The sequence below is a fragment of the Pyxicephalus adspersus genome, unplaced genomic scaffold (assembly GCF_032062135.1).
Source record: "Pyxicephalus adspersus unplaced genomic scaffold, UCB_Pads_2.0 Sca73, whole genome shotgun sequence".
NCBI lineage: Eukaryota > Metazoa > Chordata > Amphibia > Anura > Pyxicephalidae > Pyxicephalus > Pyxicephalus adspersus.
The window spans coordinates 4,977-31,252 of record NW_027317080.1 but is presented as its reverse complement, the minus strand read 5'-3'; the positions used below and the strand labels follow the sequence as shown (position 1 = coordinate 31,252).

The following is a 26,276-nucleotide window of genomic DNA, read 5'->3' as shown; positions in this document are numbered from 1 at the left end:
CTTTTTTAAATTTGGATAGATTGAAGGGAGGTAGGAACCTCTGTCCCTCCTGGGAGAATGCCCTCTGTTCATTTGCCCCCAAGGCTAAAAGGCAAAATGTTCTGACCAGACTGGTCTATTTTCTTTCTATGCTACACTCAATATTAATTGCTTTTGGTTGAATTCAGAATCAATTTATGATTGATTCAATGGTCCTGATTTAATAAAGTTCTCTAAGGCTGGAGAGAATACACTTGAATCAGTGAAGCTATGTGATCCAGCAAACCTGGAATGGATCTGGACCAGGATTGAAAACATTTGCTAACAAATAGCTTGATTTTAGGAAATCCATTCCAGGTTTGCTCAATTACTCGCTTCACTGATGAAAGTGTATTCTGTCCAGCCTTGAAGAACTTTTTTTAAATCAGGTCCAATGAAGCGATTGAAAAGATTACCCATTTGAATGAGAAATATAACCCATGTATGGCCAGCATAAATCTCCTAAATGAAACAGTTTTAGCTATTCTATCCAAAATTTAAATCAGGTTTCATACACATTTTAGGCCACATTTGAGAACTTTGCAAAGGTGACACAGCCTTCAGATGCTGAGTTCACTTTAATTCACATTCAACAGATCAACCCTTTTGGTCATTACCAGATGTACAGTAGAAGCCTGATATTATCAACATGTGTATTGATTCTTAGTCAAAGGTAAAGGGTAGAAAGGCGGTTTTAAAGCATGTGGGAAGTAAAAAAAGCAAAAGTAGATAGTAAAAGGGGTACAAAAAACTAAATGGTAAAATCACGGCAAGGGAAGCGTTGCCAAAGCCACTTTCTTACACTCTTCTTCCCGATCCCTTCACCAAGGGCTGCCACAACGGCAAAGTACTGAATTACACGTTTCGTGTTAACAGTTTTGCCTGCACCGGATTCTCCACTTGGGGACAGATGGTAGATGATAAATGGAGGAAGAGTAATTCAGCATCATTAGGTTGTACCGGAGATGATGTAAACACAACACTGTACTCAATCCACAAATAAATACTTTTTTAAAATCTACAATAGTTCCTTCACAAATGTGTGCTGACCATTATGGGAAGAGTTTGAGCTGCTTAGGTTAGGACTTAAAGTTGCCTTTATTGGATTTGGGATATGTCATGTAGGATTTGTAGCATCTAATTTAGTAACTGAATGAAATGTTTAAACATATAAATTCATAAATGTGGCAAATATGAAGCTGAAAAAAAAAAATAGAATATCATTTTATTGTTCCTTTATATCATGCTTTTGAAATCTTCTACAACCTTAGATAAGCTCTGCGCCAAAAGACTTTCCAATCAAGTTCAGAGTCTGAACGGATATTGTAATCTTAGCAATTGTTCAGCAGAGTTGCTTGCTAATTGCTTGATATAAAAATATCTACTATAGGGGAACAGCTCTGAAAATTAAATGCATTCAAAGGAATTGATGAGTATACTCATCAATTTAAACCCAACAATCACACTAACATATACTCTGGGGTAAACTTTGGATTAAAAACCCCAAATTTGTACCTACAAATATCCAATATGCATTTAACCTAATCTATGTGGATATAAAATACACAATAATAATAATGCTTGGATTAGTCCATTGGCAGATATGTTCTTGCATATAAATACAGTAGAGTGTGTATGAAATGGTGACATTGATACAAAGCTCTGTATGAGTGTAGAGTTACAGGGAATGACAATGCTGATAAACTCTAATGCTCCGTATCTGTGCTGACCAATTGTTCTCCAGTGATTTCACTGCTATGAATAGCCCCAGATAACAAAGGCTACAGACAATGAGGGATTGCCACCTAAGGAGAATAGCCAGGCATTTTAATACCAGATCTCAGCTTTACCTATTTAGGTCATGGTGCATTTCTGAGATGTGAGCAGTGCCTGGCGTGCTTCCTTATTTAGCTTTTGTCGCCTTGCAAATATATATATATGTGAATCTATCGTCCATTGTTTAAAATAAGGAATGTTTGTGATGATGCCTAAATTACACTGGCCATTTGGGAGGATCAAGGGCTACATTTTATGAGCAATTTATATAAAGCACTGAATGATTTGCAGTTTTTCTGCTTCTGAATGGGCAGAACATAGCATGTAAGTTTCTGTAACATAGTTTAGTTGGCCAATTTTTTAATCAAAAATATGCAGTGTGCAAACATCCTCTATGTCAAAAACAACACAATAAAACGAAACCCGGTGCAAAAAGAAGTGATAGTGCACAAGTGTACTTCACAAAAAATTGCACCAGGCGCTCTGCATGGTTCATCACTAGGACCTCGTTACCTGAACACCCCGGAGCTCAAGGCTCCTGACAGGGGACAAGCTTCCCAGTTTGGAGTCCACCCTACCCAAGCCATAGCCTAGGCAGAGTGCCTCCAATACTTAGAGGGCTGACCAGAGCCAAACCCTCACATGCAACTCTCTCCTGAAGAGAGAGCCAAGGTTAGGGAAAGCACAGACCAAAAGGCCATGCTCCCCCCGCACACCTAACTTTCAGGATGAGGCTCTAAAGAAGGACCTGCCCCTTACTTATCTAGTGCAGGGTGGGAAAAAAACATACACATGAAAAAAAAGATGTGAAAGAGTGCTGTGGTATGGTATCTATGGCTTGCCTTCGGCTGGATATAGATATTCCTCAGGTCTGGCCAAAAGGCCAAGCCAAAGAGGCGGGTTGCAAAAGAGAAGTGCAAAGTTTAAGGTGCCGTGTGTGCAATAATTACTGTGCACAATCGCTCAATTGATGTTCAGTGATTAAGGCGCCCCTGGGCCGCCCAAACCAAGGATACAACTCCTGCGGACCTTTTCATCCCCGATCTTCTGGCCAGATTTTGGCAGTCCCGCCCTCATCAGCAGGCAGAGATAGGGAGATTGCCAGCCCAACAACCTCCATACTCCAGCCTTTTAATCAAGAGCGTACTAACCTTGGTACCCCCCAAGGTGCATTGGCTTCCCAGCATCCAGAACTGATAAGAACAGATACTACACTTGATCTTAGCTAAAAGGCCAAGAAGCGATTTAGTCTAGTTGGCCAATGTTAAGTTTGCTGGCCACATGTTCATTTAATTGCTACCCCAGCATTCTGCTGCCTATGCTCATAAAAGAATATCTGATTGGAGCTTACCCAAGGTTAAAGAACCTCCCTGCTCCCTGGATTGGCTGCACAGGTTCCTAGCACTGCATCATGGTTTAAAGAATTTCATGAACTTCCATACTGGTGGTATGGATACACAGTGGTGGGGGGACATGAGAAAAGTTGATTATAAGCCAGTAAAATTAAGGCTTGTCAGGTAACCCTATTGCTGATTACAGTCCACTTTTCCTGCACACTTTCTGCAAAAAAGAATTTTAGTGTCCCCCACCAAACAGTATTAGGACCTCCAAAAAAAAGGAATGGAAAAAAACGATTTCCACTAAAGATTACTCTGCTTTGAACAATAGGTGGAATCTAAAAAGTAAATGTAACTAATACATTGTTTCAACATGCTATAAACCAAGGTCTTCTTTTGCTTAACTTGCTTTGGAAATTGGTGACCCCCCACTTTTAAGTTGTAAGCCACATTTAACTATAGCGAGTGAAGATGTGTCATTGAACAGAAGACAATTTACTAATGGCTAATAAGTGCTATTACTCAAAACATAGGTCCTAATAGTTCTATAAAACATACCAATATTACTTATTTCACAAATCATTTTTTAAAAAATAACTTACGTGATCAGCATTGACTGGTTTTCACGATCTAAAAAAAAAAAAACAGAACAATATCTCTTACTTAAGTGCATATGAAATTGGTATTATGAACATGTAATTATGTAAATGTGTTTTATAATAAATTTTATTGTTAATCAGTGCTGATTGGATGTCATGGGTTCCATGCTCAATCTACCCTATGTTGCAGAAAGTTGTGACCATCGGACCATAAAATCTTTATTAGCATTTTAGAATCTCAAAACGATGGGCATTAATATGGTGTTGCCCCCCTCCCACTCCGCCTATAATGCCCTTCGCGCTTTTTATTATTATTCTTTTAGTATTTATTATATTTTAATAATATTTTGGAGTATATTTGACCTAGCTTACAGTCATGGTTCCAATTCATTCAAAAGGAGTTCAGAAGGGTTTTGATCAGGATTCTGAGCAAACTGTTTCAGTTCCTCCACACCAAACTAATTAAGTCATGTATTTATGGAGCTAGCTTTGTGCACTAGCTAGCTTTGTGTGAGGAATCATTGTACTTTCCCTAACTGTTATTGCAAGGATAGGAGCTCACAGCGGTCTAATATATCCTTGTATAATGTAGAATAAGCAAGAGGCTTTAATAAAGAAACCTAAACTTGATCCATTGGTAGGTTGTCTATATCCTCCTGGTCATATATTAAATCTTCTAGAAGTTTGTTTGTTGCCTCAAAGTTTGTAGTTCCTTTTTCTAATCCCCAGGGCAGACCAGCCATTTTCTCTATAGAGTAGCATGCCACTGATAAGGTCAGTTTTAGCCTCAAACTGCTGATTACAGTAGAGGCAACCAGTAATTTCCATTCTGTATATACCAAGATGGTACCTAATGGCATAAGAACCATATAGTAAATGGTTAGCTGGTAGTACTGTCACTTCTTTTATACTTTCATGTAACTGGTAAGGACATTGTAAGCTCCCCCAGTAGAAGATTCGCAAGAGTAAAGAGATAGAAAATGTGTCGGTACTTTATAAGTAAGACTTTTCCAATAAGCATCACCATTTGTGACCACCCAGTAATTCTGCTGTCTCTGGCAAAGGTAGCAGAGAAAAGTCCAGAGACTTAGGTTGTAAAGGACCATGATATGATCTGAGAAGTCTTGTCTCATACATCTCTGTAAAAGTAACACCAGAACAGAAATGTCAGCTTGGCACATAATATGAAACCTGAGATTTTAAAATCCCAAGTGGAAAATTTACATTAGAAATGAGAAAGATTTAGCACTGAACTTATTCTCTTGGAAACAAAGATCTCCAATACAAGAGGTGGGAAAAACGCTTACAAATGTGTCACAGATAACAATGAGGACCTAACAGAGGTTCAAGCTGTTGCCCACTCTTTTTAAAACAATAAAAATCGTTTGCTTTGGGAATAAATATGATCTAACACTTATTTTAGAGACAGCTTGGGTTACTTGACTTGGATTTAGGGGAAGAGGCCTACCGAAACTCAGCATTAGGTGCCAATTTTTTTTACATCTAAGGGACGGACTGGGGCTGTTTTAGCATGTTGGTATGAAATGTTTTAGTGTTCATTAGACAGCAGAGAATGCATTGTCATATTTTAGTTTTCTGGATACCTACTCCGCACCATGTCGTTGTATGCGTTATCAGCGATGGCGTAGATATGGGGTGGAGCCTCTGTGCGTCTCTTGCCTCTGTAAGCGGCTACCACGGTGGCTGTGTACACAGGAAGCCACTTGTATGGGTTCACAGTGACACAGAACAACCCCGAGTAGGTCTGAAAAGAAAAAGACAGACATGAGCTGGGCAACAGCTGCGCTCATAAACTATAAAGCGCCTACAGATCAGTTCCAAGAACTTCAATGCGACTGTTTCACGGTTAATTTAGTTAGATATTTATCATCTTAGAACATGGTCAGTCACACAAACGGCATGAAACAAGCTTTCTTTCTTTACACATGTCTAAATAAAGCCTCGGGAACAGCTTCTCAGCTGTGGGAATTTTTTTTTTGTATATGTTACTATGTCTCAGATCTGTTAGATGGACTTTCTATGTTCCCAAATGCAAAAAGAATTATAAAATTCAAGAAAAGACCATTGTTTGAAACAAATTTGCTTTTATAGGACAGGGATAAAAGCTGCCTACAAATTATAAAAAAAAACGTCATGCATGGACATTTGTTGAATGATCCTCAAGAAGCATCTTTTTCCTAACCTGTGACTGTAGAAGAAGGAGAGCTGTGGGCAATGGGCTTTGGAGAACAACAACAATTGGCTTCCATATATCCATAGAGGGCAATCAACTTTCCCCCAAGAAGGATCAGCCAAGGAACCATGGTGGAGGTGACTACAAACCTATGGTGGAATTATTTCTGCTGTTGCTGACCCTTGGAGTTAAAAGCAAGTAGTACCTATATGAATCTTTTTTTTATTTCTACGTTTTCTGGAACCCCACACTTTAGAAAGATGTAGCTTTTGGCTTCCAAATGGCTACCATAGATATTATATATGATATTTGGTTTTAGATATACTTTACACGTTAAGGTCACTGGTTCAACTTTGTTTCCAGCTCAAGTTTACCAAAATTGTAGGGCTGATCACAATTGGTCATATATATCTCCCAGGAAAGACAGATCAGTTGTGTAGCTCATCCCCATGTTAACTACAATACATATGCAGCATTTTACAACCTTCTCACTTCTCTGTAGAGGAGCGAAGGATCTCAACCTGCAGGAAACTGTGTGATAACAAGCACCTCTAACATTACCACCTTCTGGAAGCTTGGATATATATAGCCTGATAATCACGAGCAAAGCCGGAGACCATAAACATTATGAATACAGTTAACATGTTTGTGCAACTTTTCATCTGAGCTTTATTTTGAATTCATGAACGGCAGTTGCCTGTTTTGTTATGTCTGCAAGATGCATAAGTAGGCAATCTGTTCAGATTTCTTCCTTTAAATCTCTTTTAACCAGATGTTGAGGGTAACGTATCCTTAGACTTTTGCACTCTGAACCTAAAATTACATTAAACCCTACAGACAATTCATTAGCACTGTCTGCATTATCAATACATGAATGTTTGCATGGCTTTGAGGGGAATGTGGACTATTCTATTTTTCAGATCGTTAGTGTATATATATCCATGTAACGGCTATATGACTTGGAGTCAAATGTTAGTGACCTTCTTTGTCTTTGTGGTTTGACAGTCTCATGTTCTTTCACCGTTATCACCTGTTTACTCCTGTGTAAGATGTGTTTACCTAGGTACCCGATGGGTTGGGTCATGGTGACGTCTGGTGTGCTCCGTTAATATTTTGGCATGCCTGAGCTTTGCTTAGGAGCCATTTCATGTTTTTGTAAGAAAAAGAAATGACTTCGGACAACTAATATGTACACTAATGAGACCGGTGAGGACAACACTGTGGAAGATATAGGTCACAAGTTGGGATTTAGCTGTTGGTAACTGAAAAAAGAACTGGGTTGTCTTATAATAATGAGTATCGGACACAAGGTAATGATGAGAAATGCAATCTTGGATTTGCCATGAGGGTTTTTTTCTAGTAAGGTGTTGTACCATGTAATGCCTACCTGGGGAAAAGGTAACAGACAATATATGTTGTTGGAGTGGGGATTCAGATGCGTCTTTGGATATTGACCATATGTTTGATTATCCTCATTACATTCCTATTGGTGTATACTTGAAATTGTGTATTGGCAAAAAGCCACAGTGCCAGGCCACTATTTTGCATTATTCACTGGTTGCACATAATCAGCACAAAGGAATTTTCTTCTCAAATAAGAAAAAAAAGTCTCTTACATAGATCATCCAATTGGCATAACGACGCCTAAGGTTGGACAAGACAGAGGCCTCATTTAGGTGGGTCAACATTGCCATGTCTTCAATCATGTCAAATTTTGGAGGGTTCATCTGCTGAATGTCATCTTCCTTCACAGTGAGCGTCTGTTGGGAAAAACATCGAATTAAAAGCCTCATAAAAATATATCACACAAAGCCGATGCATAAAAGTCCTAGAAAATGTAGGAAAAGAAGGTGAAATAAAATCAATAGGGACAATGGTTCTGGAGAAAATCATCCTTTAAACACATGACACCAAACCACATAAAGCTGTCAATGAACAGGTATTTAGGAGCTGCTAAGGTAACATATAGCTTTTATTTATAAGCTGCTAAAACACAGAAGGAACAAAATGAAGGATTGAAAATCAATAAAAATTGTAAAGAAGCAAAAGGGAAATGTTTAAATCATAATTAATAATAGAAAACCAAATACGCTGTATAAAGCAAAGCTAAAGGAGTATCAATGGCACAAAAACACTAAAAAGGTCTAATAATTAAAATGAAACCAAATCAAAGATGGATGAAAAGCTGTTAAATCCAGATGATTGGAGGATGAAGCAGATGGTCTTAAAAGAAAAAAACAGGATAACAAAAAACAAAGCTGATGGAAATACTGGGTATAAGAAAAGCAACATACTGAGAGTATGTAAAATATTTAGTGGCATTTGGAAAAAGAGAAGACTAGTATTGGGACATTAGGGGTAGGTAGGTATATATTTCATATGGCCTCCAAATGTATGACCATAAATTAGTTGTGACAATGCTTATGTGTGGACTTCTTTCTGTGCTTGTGTGAGTTTCCCCCAACATACCAAAAACAAACAGGTAGGTTAATTAACTTTCCCGAAATTGTTCTTAGACTATGGAAGAGAAATTAGATTGTGGGTTTCTGCATGTGACACAACTGTCAGTACAGACAGGTTACTTGGCTTCCCCAAAAACTGTTCTTGGACTATGAAAGGGAAATTAGATTATTCTTCCTCTATAGAACCTTTAGCGGCATAACTACGGACTCTGTAAAACTCAGTAAAACTTTATAACTGAGTTTTATTATGGAATTCTATGGAGTCTGTTTTCAAAGCAATGGATCTGACATTCACTGTAAATTCTCTGGTGTGGAATCTCCAAGGTACATGTATTTCAATGGCAGTAACTGATTCTCCACCAGGGAAAATTTTAGGGAATATCAGATCCACTGCTTTATAAATAGACGCCTATGTATTATTTGTAATCATTTATTATTATTTCTATATTTTTTTGTGTAGAAGCAGAACAAGCTATGCAAAAATCCAAATTTTTTTCCTGCAAACGGCAATGCAGCCTTGTTCTTGCATTGATGCAAAATCCGCTGCTGGTGAGAACAAGCCTTGTGTTATCTTTTCTTAACAAATGTTTGGATTCAGTGATAGGCTTGTTGGTTTGCTTTAACATACACTATGCAATATTTTCAATCATTTAGAGCAAAACTTTGCATTACTTAAAAATCGATTAAAACAATTCAAATTTTGATTGTGTTTTTGTTACATAAACAAGCCGAAGGTTGATCAAAAAAATTAATTAGCAATTTTTTTTCATTACTATTGTTTTGTATCAAAACCACCTTATGTGTTATGATCTATATTTCAATAAGATATAATGGTAAAATTGATCAATTTGAATTCAGATCAAGAAGGTGTACTGAATAGTTGAATTAATTCTCAAGGATTGATTTAAATTATTTGTAACATTGATTGACAATAATATTGAGAGAAAACATAGTGTATTCTTAGAATAAGCATATCATAATAATATTCAACATAAAATGCAAAACAGCAGAAGGTTCTGGTGCTAAGATTATAAATGAACGTCATTCACAATTGTTTAGCCTCCAGGTCCTAGTGAATGTGCATTTCTTGTTTGGTTATTCATTTCATTGTAGTGACCATACTAGGGCCAAGAGGACTATCATATTAAGCTATATTTAAAGCTGAAAGTTCCTTTTTTAAATTTGGATAGATTGAAGGGAGGTAGGAACCTCTGTCCCTCCTGGGAGAATGCCCTCTGTTCATTTGCCCCCAAGGCTAAAAGGCAAAATGTTCTGACCAGACTGGTCTATTTTCTTTCTATGCTACACTCAATATTAATTGCTTTTGGTTGAATTCAGAATCAATTTATGATTGATTCAATGGTCCTGATTTAATAAAGTTCTCTAAGGCTGGAGAGAATACACTTGAATCAGTGAAGCTATGTGATCCAGCAAACCTGGAATGGATCTGGACCAGGATTGAAAACATTTGCTAACAAATAGCTTGATTTTAGGAAATCCATTCCAGGTTTGCTCAATTACTCGCTTCACTGATGAAAGTGTATTCTGTCCAGCCTTGAAGAACTTTTTTTAAATCAGGTCCAATGAAGCGATTGAAAAGATTACCCATTTGAATGAGAAATATAACCCATGTATGGCCAGCATAAATCTCCTAAATGAAACAGTTTTAGCTATTCTATCCAAAATTTAAATCAGGTTTCATACACATTTTAGGCCACATTTGAGAACTTTGCAAAGGTGACACAGCCTTCAGATGCTGAGTTCACTTTAATTCACATTCAACAGATCAACCCTTTTGGTCATTACCAGATGTACAGTAGAAGCCTGATATTATCAACATGTGTATTGATTCTTAGTCAAAGGTAAAGGGTAGAAAGGCGGTTTTAAAGCATGTGGGAAGTAAAAAAAGCAAAAGTAGATAGTAAAAGGGGTACAAAAAACTAAATGGTAAAATCACGGCAAGGGAAGCGTTGCCAAAGCCACTTTCTTACACTCTTCTTCCCGATCCCTTCACCAAGGGCTGCCACAACGGCAAAGTACTGAATTACACGTTTCGTGTTAACAGTTTTGCCTGCACCGGATTCTCCACTTGGGGACAGATGGTAGATGATAAATGGAGGAAGAGTAATTCAGCATCATTAGGTTGTACCGGAGATGATGTAAACACAACACTGTACTCAATCCACAAATAAATACTTTTTTAAAATCTACAATAGTTCCTTCACAAATGTGTGCTGACCATTATGGGAAGAGTTTGAGCTGCTTAGGTTAGGACTTAAAGTTGCCTTTATTGGATTTGGGATATGTCATGTAGGATTTGTAGCATCTAATTTAGTAACTGAATGAAATGTTTAAACATATAAATTCATAAATGTGGCAAATATGAAGCTGAAAAAAAAAAAATAGAATATCATTTTATTGTTCCTTTATATCATGCTTTTGAAATCTTCTACAACCTTAGATAAGCTCTGCGCCAAAAGACTTTCCAATCAAGTTCAGAGTCTGAACGGATATTGTAATCTTAGCAATTGTTCAGCAGAGATGCTTGCTAATTGCTTGATATAAAAATATCTACTATAGGGGAACAGCTCTGAAAATTAAATGCATTCAAAGGAATTGATGAGTATACTCATCAATTTAAACCCAACAATCACACTAACATATACTCTGGGGTAAACTTTGGATTAAAAACCCCAAATTTGTACCTACAAATATCCAATATGCATTTAACCTAATCTATGTGGATATAAAATACACAATAATAATAATGCTTGGATTAGTCCATTGGCAGATATGTTCTTGCATATAAATACAGTAGAGTGTGTATGAAATGGTGACATTGATACAAAGCTCTGTATGAGTGTAGAGTTACAGGGAATGACAATGCTGATAAACTCTAATGCTCCGTATCTGTGCTGACCAATTGTTCTCCAGTGATTTCACTGCTATGAATAGACCCCAGATAACAAAGGCTACAGACAATGAGGGATTGCCACCTAAGGAGAATAGCCAGGCATTTTAATACCAGATCTCAGCTTTACCTATTTAGGTCATGGTGCATTTCTGAGATGTGAGCAGTGCCTGGCGTGCTTCCTTATTTAGCTTTTGTCGCCTTGCAAATATATATATATGTGAATCTATCGTCCATTGTTTAAAATAAGGAATGTTTGTGATGATGCCTAAATTACACTGGCCATTTGGGAGGATCAAGGGCTACATTTTATGAGCAATTTATATAAAGCACTGAATGATTTGCAGTTTTTCTGCTTCTGAATGGGCAGAACATAGCATGTAAGTTTCTGTAACATAGTCTAGTTGGCCAATTTTTTAATCAAAAATATGCAGTGTGCAAACATCTTCTATGTCGAAAACAACACAATAAAATGAAACCCGGTGCAAAAAGAAGTGATAGTGCACAAGTGTACTTCACAAAAAATTGCACCAGGCGCTCTGCATGGTTCATCACTAGGACCTCGTTACCTGAACACCCCGGAGCTCAAGGCTCCTGACAGGGGACAAGCTTCCCAGTTTGGAGTCCACCCTACCCAAGCCATAGCCTAGGCAGAGTGCCTCCAATACTTAGAGGGCTGACCAGAGCCAAACCCTCACATGCAACTCTCTCCTGAAGAGAGAGCCAAGGTTAGGGAAAGCACAGACCAAAAGGCCATGCTCCCCCCGCACACCTAACTTTCAGGATGAGGCTCTAAAGAAGGACCTGCCCCTTACTTATCTAGTGCAGGGTGGGAAAAAAACATACACATGAAAAAAAAGATGTGAAAGAGTGCTGTGGTATGGTATCTATGGCTTGCCTTCGGCTGGATATAGATATTCCTCAGGTCTGGCCAAAAGGCCCAGCCAAAGAGGCGGGTTACAAAAGAGAAGTGCAAAGTTTAAGGTGTCGTGTGTGCAATAATTACTGTGCACAATCGCTCAATTGATGTTCAGTGATTAAGGCGCCCCTGGGCCGCCCAAACCAAGGATACAACTCCTGCGGACCTTTTCATCCCCGATCTTCTGGCCAGATTTTGGCAGTCCCGCCCTCATCAGCAGGCAGAGATAGGGAGATTGCCAGCCCAACAACCTCCATACTCCAGCCTTTTAATCAAGAGCGTACTAACCTTGGTACCCCCCAAGGTGCATTGGCTTCCCAGCATCCAGAACTGATAAGAACAGATACTACACTTGATCTTAGCTAAAAGGCCAAGAAGCGATTTAGTCTAGTTGGCCAATGTTAAGTTTGCTGGCCACATGTTCATTTAATTGCTACCCCAGCATTCTGCTGCCTATGCTCATAAAAGAATATCTGATTGGAGCTTACCCAAGGTTAAAGACCCTCCCTGCTCCCTGGATTGGCTGCACAGGTTCCTAGCACTGCATCATGGTTTAAAGAATTTCATGAACTTCCATACTGGTGGTATGGATACACAGTGGTGGGGGGACATGAGAAAAGTTGATTATAAGCCAGTAAAATTAAGGCTTGTCAGGTAACCCTATTGCTGATTACAGTCCACTTTTCCTGCACACTTTCTGCAAAAAAGAATTTTAGTGTCCCCCACCAAACAGTATTAGGACCTCCAAAAAAAAGGAATGGAAAAAAACGATTTCCACTAAAGATTACTCTGCTTTGAACAATAGGTGGAATCTAAAAAGTAAATGTAACTAATACATTGTTTCAACATGCTATAAACCAAGGTCTTCTTTTGCTTAACTTGCTTTGGAAATTGGTGACCCCCCACTTTTAAGTTGTAAGCCACATTTAACTATAGCGAGTGAAGATGTGTCATTGAACAGAAGACAATTTACTAATGGCTAATAAGTGCTATTACTCAAAACATAGGTCCTAATAGTTCTATAAAACATACCAATATTACTTATTTCACAAATCATTTTTTAAAAAATAACTTACGTGATCAGCATTGACTGGTTTTCACGATCTAAAAAAAAAAAAACAGAACAATATCTCTTACTTAAGTGCATATGAAATTGGTATTATGAACATGTAATTATGTAAATGTGTTTTATAATAAATTTTATTGTTAATCAGTGCTGATTGGATGTCATGGGTTCCATGCTCAATCTACCCTATGTTGCAGAAAGTTGTGACCATCGGACCATAAAATCTTTATTAGCATTTTAGAATCTCAAAACGATGGGCATTAATATGGTGTTGCCCCCCTCCCACTCCGCCTATAATGCCCTTCGCGCTTTTTATTATTATTCTTTTAGTATTTATTATATTTTAATAATATTTTGGAGTATATTTGACCTAGCTTACAGTCATGGTTCCAATTCATTCAAAAGGAGTTCAGAAGGGTTTTGATCAGGATTCTGAGCAAACTGTTTCAGTTCCTCCACACCAAACTAATTAAGTCATGTATTTATGGAGCTAGCTTTGTGCACTAGCTAGCTTTGTGTGAGGAATCATTGTACTTTCCCTAACTGTTATTGCAAGGATAGGAGCTCACAGCGGTCTAATATATCCTTGTATAATGTAGAATAAGCAAGAGGCTTTAATAAAGAAACCTAAACTTGATCCATTGGTAGGTTGTCTATATCCTCCTGGTCATATATTAAATCTTCTAGAAGTTTGTTTGTTGCCTCAAAGTTTGTAGTTCCTTTTTCTAATCCCCAGGGCAGACCAGCCATTTTCTCTATAGAGTAGCATGCCACTGATAAGGTCAGTTTTAGCCTCAAACTGCTGATTACAGTAGAGGCAACCAGTAATTTCCATTCTGTATATACCAAGATGGTACCTAATGGCATAAGAACCATATAGTAAATGGTTAGCTGGTAGTACTGTCACTTCTTTTATACTTTCATGTAACTGGTAAGGACATTGTAAGCTCCCCCAGTAGAAGATTCGGAAGAGTAAAGAGATAGAAAATGTGTCGGTACTTTATAAGTAAGACTTTTCCAATAAGCATCACCATTTGTGACCACCCAGTAATTCTGCTGTCTCTGGCAAAGGTAGCAGAGAAAAGTCCAGAGACTTAGGTTGTAAAGGACCATGATATGATCTGAGAAGTCTTGTCTCATACATCTCTGTAAAAGTAACACCAGAACAGAAATGTCAGCTTGGCACATAATATGAAACCTGAGATTTTAAAATCCAAAGTGGAAAATTTACATTAGAAATGAGAAAGATTTAGCACTGAACTTATTCTCTTGGAAACAAAGATCTCCAATACAAGAGGTGGGAAAAACGCTTACAAATGTGTCACAGATAACAATGAGGACCTAACAGAGGTTCAAGCTGTTGCCCACTCTTTTTAAAACAATAAAAATCGTTTGCTTTGGGAATAAATATGATCTAACACTTATTTTAGAGACAGCTTGGGTTACTTGACTTGGATTTAGGGGAAGAGGCCTACCGAAACTCAGCATTAGGTGCCAATTTTTTTTACATCTAAGGGACGGACTGGGGCTGTTTTAGCATGTTGGTATGAAATGTTTTAGTGTTCATTAGACAGCAGAGAATGCATTGTCATATTTTAGTTTTCTGGATACCTACTCCGCACCATGTCGTTGTATGCGTTATCAGCGATGGCGTAGATATGGGGTGGAGCCTCTGTGCGTCTCTTGCCTCTGTAAGCGGCTACCACGGTGGCTGTGTACACAGGAAGCCACTTGTATGGGTTCACAGTGACACAGAACAACCCCGAGTAGGTCTGAAAAGAAAAAGACAGACATGAGCTGGGCAACAGCTGCGCTCATAAACTATAAAGCGCCTACAGATCAGTTCCAAGAACTTCAATGCGACTGTTTCACGGTTAATTTAGTTAGATATTTATCATCTTAGAACATGGTCAGTCACACAAACGGCATGAAACAAGCTTTCTTTCTTTACACATGTCTAAATAAAGCCTCGGGAACAGCTTCTCAGCTGTGGGAATTTTTTTTTTGTATATGTTACTATGTCTCAGATCTGTTAGATGGACTTTCTATGTTCCCAAATGCAAAAAGAATTATAAAATTCAAGAAAAGACCATTGTTTGAAACAAATTTGCTTTTATAGGACAGGGATAAAAGCTGCCTACAAATTATAAAAAAAAACGTCATGCATGGACATTTGTTGAATGATCCTCAAGAAGCATCTTTTTCCTAACCTGTGACTGTAGAAGAAGGAGAGCTGTGGGCAATGGGCTTTGGAGAACAACAACAATTGGCTTCCATATATCCATAGAGGGCAATCAACTTTCCCCCAAGAAGGATCAGCCAAGGAACCATGGTGGAGGTGACTACAAACCTATGGTGGAATTATTTCTGCTGTTGCTGACCCTTGGAGTTAAAAGCAAGTAGTACCTATATGAATCTTTTTTTTATTTCTACGTTTTCTGGAACCCCACACTTTAGAAAAATTTAGCTTTTGGCTTCCAAATGGCTACCATAGATATTATATATGATATTTGGTTTTAGAAATACTTTACACGTTAAGGTCACTGGTTTAACTTTGTTTCCAGCTCAAGTTTACCAAAATTGTAGGGCTGATCACAATTGGTCATATATATCTCCCAGGAAAGACAGATCAGTTGTGTAGCTCATCCCCATGTTAACTACAATACATATGCAGCATTTTACAACCTTCTCACTTCTCTGTAGAGGAGCGAAGGATCTCAACCTGCAGGAAACTGTGTGATAACAAGCACCTCTAACATTACCACCTTCTGGAAGCTTGGATATATATAGCCTGATAATCACGAGCAAAGCCGGAGACCATAAACATTATGAATACAGTTAACATGTTTGTGCAACTTTTCATCTGAGCTTTATTTTGAATTCATGAACGGCAGTTGCCTGTTTTGTTATGTCTGCAAGATGCATAAGTAGGCAATCTGTTCAGATTTCTTCCTTTAAATCTCTTTTAACCAGATGTTGAGGGTAACGTATCCTTAGACTTTTGCACTCTGAACCTAAAATTACATTAAACCCTACAGACAATTCATTAGCACTGTCTGCATTATCAATACATGAATGTTTGCATGGCTTTGAGGGGAATGTGGACTATTCTATTTTTCAGATCGTTAGTGTATATATATCCATGTAACGGCTATATGACTTGGAGTCAAATGTTAGTGACCTTCTTTGTCTTTGTGGTTTGACAGTCTCATGTTCTTTCACCGTTATCACCTGTTTACTCCTGTGTAAGATGTGTTTACCTAGGTACCCGATGGGTTGGGTCATGGTGACGTCTGGTGTGCTCCGTTAATATTTTGGCATGCCTGAGCTTTGCTTAGGAGCCATTTCATGTTTTTGTAAGAAAAAGAAATGACTTCGGACAACTAATATGTACACTAATGAGACCGGTGAGGACAACACTGTGGAAGATATAGGTCACAAGTTGGGATTTAGCTGTTGGTAACTGAAAAAAGAACTGGGTTGTCTTATAATAATGAGTATCGGACACAAGGTAATGATGAGAAATGCAATCTTGGATTTGCCATGAGGGTTTTTTTCTAGTAAGGTGTTGTACCATGTAATGCCTACCTGGGGAAAAGGTAACAGACAATATATGTTGTTGGAGTGGGGATTCAGATGCGTCTTTGGATATTGACCATATGTTTGATTATCCTCATTACATTCCTATTGGTGTATACTTGAAATTGTGTATTGGCAAAAAGCCACAGTGCCAGGCCACTATTTTGCATTATTCACTGGTTGCACATAATCAGCACAAAGGAATTTTCTTCTCAAATAAGAAAAAAAAGTCTCTTACATAGATCATCCAATTGGCATAACGACGCCTAAGGTTGGACAAGACAGAGGCCTCATTTAGGTGGGTCAACATTGCCATGTCTTCAATCATGTCAAATTTTGGAGGGTTCATCTGCTGAATGTCATCTTCCTTCACAGTGAGCGTCTGTTGGGAAAAACATCGAATTAAAAGCCTCATAAAAATATATCACACAAAGCCGATGCATAAAAGTCCTAGAAAATGTAGGAAAAGAAGGTGAAATAAAATCAATAGGGACAATGGTTCTGGAGAAAATCATCCTTTAAACGCCTTGCTGTGCATATTATAAAGGAATTATAAAGAAACCTCTTCAATGGAGCAAAGACACCAAATAAAAAACTGAAAAATGAGTTTTGACTAAATACTATTTAAACAAAAAAACAAGCCATTACATGGGTGATACAGAATAGAAAATGAAATGTTTATTCACCCTCTTGTCTTTGGTTTCCACTGTGATTTTACCACCTGAAGAATCCTTTATTTCCACCTCAATATAGGCTTCCTTGTCATCTGGAATCCAGGCCTTCTTCTTACCTATCATAAAGATAAAAAGGATTATATCTAATCTGAGCCTTCAGACCCCCCTCACCACAGAACCACAAAAATCTTTCCATGGGACATTCCAGTTTGGCTGACTGACCACCACCAAAGTGCACCAAATGGAGATACACATGGGGACCATCACCCAGCAGGAATAGACACCATTTGTGCAGACTGTTCCACAGCCAAAGGGCTCTTTGGGATTAATGGGCCATTTGTTTGAGATGGGCATGTTTTGGGGTGGGACCTACTGCTGCTGTCACTTAGACCTGAACAAGAAGAGTTCTTCATATTGCCCAACCATATTCCTAGTTTATGAATTACAAGGTGTCAGGCACCTCCTTTGCTTATTCTCTGACCTTTCACACCCAGCATGTCAATTATTACTGAATTGCACCTTAATGCATTGTAAACTTTTCTCAGCTGGGTTCTCTCCTCCTCCTGTGTTAGTTATATCTGTCTGTCATTAGCAAGCCCTATTTTTTGTACAGTGCTGCATATTATGTTGGCGCTATATAAATACAGTTTAATAATAATATTAATAATGCACTTTGCCAATGGACATGCATTGTAGTGCACTGCCAGATGGTACCTGCACCTTTTTGCTGCATTTCGTCGTACTGGGTAACCCATGCAAACTAATTTGTTTCCTTACCGCATGGTAATAGGTTTGAGCAACAGTGTGACCCCACCCCAAGAATCTTCATGTAAAAATATCACGTGCAGTAGTTGGTCCTACATTTTATATATTTTTATAAGGTTATTACATCCCCAATCTTTTCTAGCTGGGTCTGACACTTACCATCGAAAGGGATGGTCTGAAGCTTCATAAGTTCATTGTCACTTTTCCGCAAGTAGTCAGCGGACTCCCCAAACTCGGACATATCCTGAAGAGAAGTCATGATGGTAGAGGAAGGGAGATGAATAGGGACCAGAAAAAGAAAGACCCAGAATGTGCCTCACCCCTGGAAAACAAAAAGTATTTACAGCATGTTATAATCCAGAAGATTCCCCAATATATTATTACAGTAGCTTATACTGCAAAGCTGTCTGATAGATGTCAGATGATTGGCAATGGAAATGGTCCTTGCTGCCATTGTGTTCTGCACCCTGCAGTGCTCTCCTCCCAGAAATATACAAAAATATTGAAATTTCCTCCACTTTAGAAATTTTCCTTGCTTCCCGTTGCATCTCCAACAGAAATCTCTTCAGCAGGACACAGCAAAAAATAACTAACTGCTATTTTAATCATCATCCACTACATTGAAAACAAATGATGTAAACAAAAAAAATTAAATCCCTTGATCCTGTTAGAAATGTTGTGAGCTGTTATCCACTTGTATTGACTGTTATCAATGACATTGTTTAATGAGGACTACAGAACAATGCCCTATAATATAGAGAATATGAATACTAGTGGGGGTTCCATAATCCTATTGTTACATATGCAGCCACCACATACAAGCTACAAAATAAAACATTTTTTATTCCCCTTTAATGCAGGGGTGTCAAACTCTGGCCTGGGGGCCAAATCTGGGCCCCAACGGTTTTTTTTTTTTGGCTCCCAAAGGAGTCCTAAATATGAACAGCAGCTGGCGCGCAGTTGCATTGAAATAGCGCCGCTACTACAATTCCCGGCATCATTCGCGTCTATATACCAGCGAGCTCTCTGCCTATGTGGTGCCCCGCATTGGACTCTTTTATAGACGCAAATAATGCGGGGAATTTTAGTAGCGGCACTATTTCAATGAAGAGGGGGTTTCACCGGCGGGCCACTCATAAGATTTAGCACCGCATTGGCCGTGTCTGGCATTTCCAGAACTCCCTCTCAGCTGTACTTTTCCTTGCTACTCCAAGGCATGGACTTGAATGGTTGGATTTTCATAGAAGAATATTGTAATTATTATTGTTACCCTCTGCAAAAAAGGTTACTATTGGAATTTAACTCAGAAGGCTACAAATAGAGAAATACATTTTTTTCTTAAATAGAATAAAATAAACATTTTTATGTATGTTTACGATTGAATGTAAAGAAATAAAGAAAAACCCCTTTGTTTCCATATGAAAAGGTTTTTTATCTAATGAGAAGGAAAAATTTCCAAAATTTTTTCAATAAATTTTAAGGTTGGCCCACGATTTTGTCTAAGTTTTTAATTTTGGCCCCCTGTGTATTTGAGTTTGACACCCCTGCTTTAATGTAAGGTATCGCAACTTCCAAAAACGTTTCCTATAAACTTGTATTCGTCAAGATGTTACACTCAAAAAAAAGCAGCACCTACGACCCTAAAACACTCCCCGCTGAAACCTCTAGAGCCTGCAGCTGTTGGCTCTCAGTTAAAGGCAAAACTGTGTGTGCCTCAGTAATTCAACACAACAAAAACATTTTTTTAAAACAGCAAGACGCAGGGGACACATACATGACCTCAGCTCCTTGACATGTCCCTGGTCGTGTAACCTAATCCCGCACTTGCCAGGCAATCCAAGCACAGCCCCGAGGTTAAACTCATTGTTTATGTCCACTACAACTTGTACCCTGACCTTGTCCCTTCTGCACACAAGGCAGCTACAATGTACCCCGGGCTTTTACATAACAGGTGCTGACTGCTCCCAATCCTAATTATATACATTATTGTATGGCATACCCCAAACAGCTCCAGAAAATAGCCATTTACTAAGGGTTCAGGTTACAACTTAAGCTAGAAGGCCACAAAAGAGCACATGATGGCATTACCAATTCACACCATTCAGTGGGAAAAAAAATCTTTCTTAATAGGCATAAAAAGTAATATTAATTTACTGTCTTTGTAAAGATCCCATGATTCCTTATCAGAGCACTGTGGTTGTTTCAGATCATTAGAAACTGTGTTTTACTGGTCAGAGCCTAAATAAGTAATGAACAATATGCCTGTATATATATATATATATATATATATATATATTTAAAGGTAGGTAGATAGATAGATAGATAGATAGATAGATAGATAGATAGATAGATAAATAAATATATATATATATATATATAAAGAAAGAAAGAGAGACAGCCCTGTTTGTGTATATATATATATACAAATATGACCATATATATATTTTTTTTATATATTTAGCTCTTTTTGTATATATATATATATATATATATATATAGTCATATTTGTATATATAAAGACAATCATATTTGTTCATTACCTTTTCAGGTTATGCTTCTTTGTTGCATTTTGCAGAAACACTATCACAAAACTACCAGGCTCTGACAAGTAAGTACATATACTATATTTATATATATATATGGTCATATTTGTATATATATATACACAAACAGGGCTGTCTCTCTTTCTTTCTTTATATATATATATATATATATATATATATTTATTTATCTATATACATAAATATATATATTTATATGTGGAAAAAAAGATTTTAATACCTTAGCTCTCATGCACAGAGATTTTTCCACCAAGTTGGAAGAACTGTGAATTATTATGAGCACATTGAAATGCCCTATCATTTCCTGAGCATCACATTAGGCCCTCCCATGAGGGGCAAGTTTGCAAGCAGAAGTTAAATCATTGGACGGTGCAGGGTTAGGTGAGTGTAATGTGACTTTCTTTGGCTGCACCTATCTCCTATTGGAGTTTCCTGGCTCCATCTAGATGTCATGGAAGTACAAAGCCTATGGCTGTATATGGATATTGCATAATATATTTCCTCCAGGGTGTTAAAGGACATACAGATATCAAATGATCATTTCTTGAAAGCCAAGTCATATTAATAAATGTTAGTTGGTCAAAGACCACCACCAACCAGTTTATATATCCCCAAGTGGATTCATCTTGGAAAATAATTGCCATCTGGGTTTTCTTTCCAAATAATCTTTATTGCTCTTAAAAGACAGCACCCCTACTAGGTTCTCTGCATAGGTTGTAAGCATACACATTCAATTATAGGCTAAGATTTTTCACCTATGATTAATTTAGAGAATGTTTTTTCAGCCAATGATGTTTAGCAATAGAGTGCTAATATTTGAGTGGTACTAACCCAGAGCAACCAATCAGAATCCATATTGACATCAGCAAGTAAAATTTTGATTGGTTGTTACGTAATAAGAATTATTTGTTGTATGCAATGGAGTGGCCAGCAAAACTCAGTGGGTGTATTTATAAAGCAGTGAATCTTACATTCACCAAACATTCTCTGGTGAAGAATCTTCCAGGTCCATGTATTTTCTATAGCAGTGATTGATTTTCCACCAGAGAATATTTTGTGAATGCCAGATTTACAGCCCTATAAATATATCCTAATAACACACAAATTTGTATGTATAGATGTTGGAGCACCTTGATGGAAAGATATTAAATAGGTGGATATTATAGATAGGCTTAGCAATAGCCCAATAGAAAGGTGCAATCATTGGTGGATTGACCTTTCATGGGATTATTGGACATGAGTTCAATATCTAAAATACCTCTAAATTGTATTTAAATATGTATAAAACACACAAAATTAGCATGTAACTAGCAGTATTTTGAAAGATAACTGCCCTGTGTGCTAAAAACACAGGGGCTTCCAAATGTACAGTGGAAATATATACTGTACAATGTATAGGAGCAGTTATATCTTCCCATTGATTTATATTTCTGTTCCTACAGTAAAGTACAGCCAGCATGGTGACCTGACTTTTCTCTGCTGCAGTTGGGTGAAATAGTTAGGTCACCTTCCCGCCCCCAGACTGTGATTGGATAGTAAATGAGAAGCAGCAAAATAGAATGATTGAGACATCTTTCTGCTCTCTTTTCTTTCAATACTTTTCAATGCAAAAGCACCTGACTTTCTCCAATTACTGTCAGTCTTTATGCCACTGCTGCTGTACATAGGACTAAAGGAGACTAAAACCTTAATTAGTTCAATTTAAAATCTGTTTATTAAGATTTCAGTGAAACACAACCCTATTATTGGCTGTTTTTTTACCTGCCTTGTATTTAGCTTTTAGTAACCTTTGAGACACGATAGCACCTAACAAATGACGTGGTACTTTACCCATCTGGTTTTTCCGAGCCCTGTAAGGCTGAATGTAGCAGACAATTTGCAGTTCATGGAATGCCACCCCTTGCGATTATATTTAGTATATTGTATATTTAGTATATGACATTTAGATGAAGGCACTGCAAGTACCTGGGGAAAACTATCATTCCACCAACAGGTCCTAATTAATTTTCATGTAAATGAATATCCATGTAGGTATTTTCCCCTCCTGATAAAAGGCTGTCACCAGGACAGAACGGGAAAATTCCCTACAGGGTCCTAGATAGCAATAAAACCTGCTCAGGGTTTTAACTTTTTATTCTTTTATCCAGAAGAAAAATGAATTATACAATTAAATACTATTCTTGAATCATTTTGAACATATTAATCATTTTTTGTATGCCGAGTGCTTTAGGGATTCCTAATAACCAATCAGATACAATCGTTGGTCAATCTGGGTATATTGAGGGGAATAACTAGCTGTAAAGCAATAATTACTATGGGAATAACTGAACTCCATACATATTCCTTTATAACCAATCAGTGTAAACAATTGTAAATTAAATCATTCTTAAAATGAATATCAGGTTAAAATTTCAAGTCAATGGCAATGAATCTTTAATCATTATCATTTAGATTGCAAGCTCTTTTGGGAAGGTTCCTTTCCTCCTACGCTTGTGTCTGTATCTGTCATTTGCAATCCCTATTTAATGCACAATGCTGCATAATATGTTGGAGCTAAATAAATACAGAATAATAATAATAATAATAACTTGTCAAAGCTCTATATTCATTTTACATTCATCTAAAACAATAAGGGATAATATGTTTCCATCAAAAGACCCTTTATGGTTGCAACCACCTACAATTAGCAATAACATTTTATTAGATTGTGCTATTAACACAACTTGAGTAGAGTTGGCTTTGAACTGCTGGTTGTAAACGTATATAAATGCAGATATTAAATTATGTTTGAAAAAGTAATTCATATAATTAAAATAATGATGTAAGCGTACAGAACTTTAATGGATATAAATAACTAAGAAATTATAATTGCTATTGATGGCCAGGAAGTGTTACATAATATTACATCAAAACAGAAGAACTCTGCAAGAGCTCGGACGCACTTGTAATGTTCCAGATTGACTTGTATATCCATCTTTGCCAAGATAAAAGTAATGGAAGAAAACATTCTCTCAATTGTAAAATGTAAAGGATCATTTTTATAGATACTGATTCCATTGTCTACTTTTCTGTATATTTTACATAAAATAATGTATATAACATATGCTTGCAAATACAGACAAGGATATAAAGATAAAACAACATAAGTATATCCATTGATAGGTATAGGCTGTAATTACATTTTACAATGAGATTTATATACATATTCATTTGTTCATTTGAGTCGTGGACTATGAGCAATGTATAGTTTTTAGATTGTTTGATTTTAGCTTCACTCCTTATTTAAGGTATTATATTGTGGGAATAATTACACCCACACCCACCCAATTTCTTTTCTTTTGTATATAAATATATAATATATATATATATATATATATATATATATATTTATTTATCTATATACATAAATATATATATTTATATGTGGAAAAAAAGATTTTAATACCTTAGCTCTCATGCACAGAGATTTTTCCACCAAGTTGGAAGAACTGTGAATTATTATGAGCACATTGAAATGCCCTATCATTTCCTGAGCATCACATTAGGCCCTCCCATGAGGGGCAAGTTTGCAAGCAGAAGTTAAATCATTGGACGGTGCAGGGTTAGGTGAGTGTAATGTGACTTTCTTTGGCTGCACCTATCTCCTATTGGAGTTTCCTGGCTCCATCTAGATGTCATGGAAGTACAAAGCCTATGGCTGTATATGGATATTGCATAATATATTTCCTCCAGGGTGTTAAAGGACATACAGATATCAAATGATCATTTCTTGAAAGCCAAGTCATATTAATAAATGTTAGTTGGTCAAAGACCACCACCAACCAGTTTATATATCCCCAAGTGGATTCATCTTGGAAAATAATTGCCATCTGGGTTTTCTTTCCAAATAATCTTTATTGCTCTTAAAAGACAGCACCCCTACTAGGTTCTCTGCATAGGTTGTAAGCATACACATTCAATTATAGGCTAAGATTTTTCACCTATGATTAATTTAGAGAATGTTTTTTCAGCCAATGATGTTTAGCAATAGAGTGCTAATATTTGAGTGGTACTAACCCAGAGCAACCAATCAGAATCCATATTGACATCAGCAAGTAAAATTTTGATTGGTTGTTACGTAATAAGAATTATTTGTTGTATGCAATGGAGTGGCCAGCAAAACTCAGTGGGTGTATTTATAAAGCAGTGAATCTTACATTCACCAAACATTCTCTGGTGAAGAATCTTCCAGGTCCATGTATTTTCTATAGCAGTGATTGATTTTCCACCAGAGAATATTTTGTGAATGCCAGATTTACAGCCCTATAAATATATCCTAATAACACACAAATTTGTATGTATAGATGTTGGAGCACCTTGATGGAAAGATATTAAATAGGTGGATATTATAGATAGGCTTAGCAATAGCCCAATAGAAAGGTGCAATCATTGGTGGATTGACCTTTCATGGGATTATTATTAATAATAATAATAATAATAATAATAATAAATATATTACGATTTAAAATACAAGCAACACAGCATGCATAATTAATTTGATGCAATGACAGCTCAGAGAACTGTGTGTGGGTAATACAAAGTAACCAACCAGAAATCAGCTTTTTAAAACATAATACAAAGTAACCAACCAGAAATAAGCTTTTTAAAACAGACAAGTATCACCAATTCCTGATTGGTTGCCACAGTTCAGTGCGCTATGTTGCTCTTACATTTAAAAAAACAATGTAATCGTACAAATGTTAATGTATTGTAAAACATTAGTAAGATTGAACAGGCCATGGTTACAAATACATTATAAAATAAAAAAAAAGCAAACAAAAATTTTTTTATACATATGAGAACTAAAAAACAGAACTCGGTGACGGAATATAAAACAGTCCTTTGTTAGTACCTAATTTCCAACATTAAACAAAAAATAAAAAAAAGATTTACACACATATTTGCTATAATTCATTTGTCTTGCATTTTATCCCTAAGGACCATGGCTTGCTTTTAAAGCAGTTCAGAAATATTTTGAAGTTGATACTTTAAAAAAAAGTCTTTTTGCAGAAGAATGTTAGTAAAAGAATAAAATAGATGACTAGGGAGGAAAAGGGATTTTACATCGCAGTTGTTCGACATTGAAAGCCCAGGGGCTTAAGACGTTCAGACACGAAGAGTCAAGACGTAGCTAAAATTCCTGCAAATCAAAAACAGTAGGCACCTAATAAAGAGCGCGCTAATGTGCAACCACTGGGAAGGCCATTATTCCAAGAGTTAGTACATTTCACACAGACAAACACACTGCTACCAACCTTGGCTACAGGACCGAGAGGCTGCTCCTGAGATACACTGAAGTCTCTTTTTATTGTGTGGCTGAAGGTCACTGTAGAGGGCAGATATGTGAGAAATTCCCATGTGTCAGATACATACAGC

General features: G+C 37.1%; 2 protein-coding genes and 2 pseudogenes across 2 annotated transcripts; all 4 read right to left on the bottom strand.

Moving 5' to 3' along the window:
- Positions 1-27: 27 nt before the first annotated feature.
- On the bottom strand, positions 28-8,584 carry LOC140344843 (myosin-7B-like). Its single transcript, XM_072432049.1, has 5 exons — positions 8,573-8,584; positions 7,541-7,684; positions 5,339-5,495; positions 3,734-3,761; positions 28-917 (listed from the first exon to the last, which is right to left on the bottom strand). Exons 1-5 carry the CDS (start codon positions 8,582-8,584, stop codon positions 770-772), a joined length of 489 nt encoding a protein of 162 aa, XP_072288150.1. The 3' UTR covers positions 28-769.
- Positions 2,933-3,039, bottom strand: LOC140344845 (U2 spliceosomal RNA; annotated as a pseudogene).
- LOC140344842 (myosin-7B-like) lies at positions 7,853-26,276 on the bottom strand. The gene is made up of 7 exons (XM_072432048.1): positions 26,156-26,276; positions 18,460-18,622; positions 17,548-17,651; positions 17,100-17,243; positions 14,898-15,054; positions 13,293-13,320; positions 7,853-10,474 (listed from the first exon to the last, which is right to left on the bottom strand). The coding sequence occupies exons 2-7, from the start codon at positions 18,557-18,559 to the stop codon at positions 10,327-10,329; spliced, it is 681 nt and encodes a 226-aa protein (XP_072288149.1). The 5' UTR covers positions 18,560-18,622; positions 26,156-26,276; the 3' UTR covers positions 7,853-10,326.
- Positions 12,492-12,598, bottom strand: LOC140344844 (U2 spliceosomal RNA; annotated as a pseudogene).

What these genes read in the sequence shown, in the direction of transcription:
- LOC140344843 (XM_072432049.1), bottom strand. An exon ending in ATGCCAATTGGATGATCTAT is followed by an intron (nt 5,496 to 7,540) that starts GTAAGAGACTTT and finishes TTTTCTTTTCAG; the next exon opens with ACCTACTCGGGGTTGTTCTG. An exon ending in AACCAGTCAATGCTGATCAC is followed by an intron (nt 918 to 3,733) that starts GTAAGTTATTTT and finishes TCTGTCCCCAAG; the next exon opens with TGGAGAATCCGGTGCAGGCA.
- LOC140344842 (XM_072432048.1), bottom strand. Translation starts at nt 18,559, where the DNA reads ATGACTTCTCTTCAGGATATGTCCGAGTTTGGGGAGTCCGCTGACTAC. An exon ending in ATACAACGACATGGTGCGGA is followed by an intron (nt 13,321 to 14,897) that starts GTAGGTATCCAG and finishes TTTTTTTTTTAG; the next exon opens with ATCGTGAAAACCAGTCAATG. An exon ending in AACCAGTCAATGCTGATCAC is followed by an intron (nt 10,475 to 13,292) that starts GTAAGTTATTTT and finishes TCTGTCCCCAAG; the next exon opens with TGGAGAATCCGGTGCAGGCA.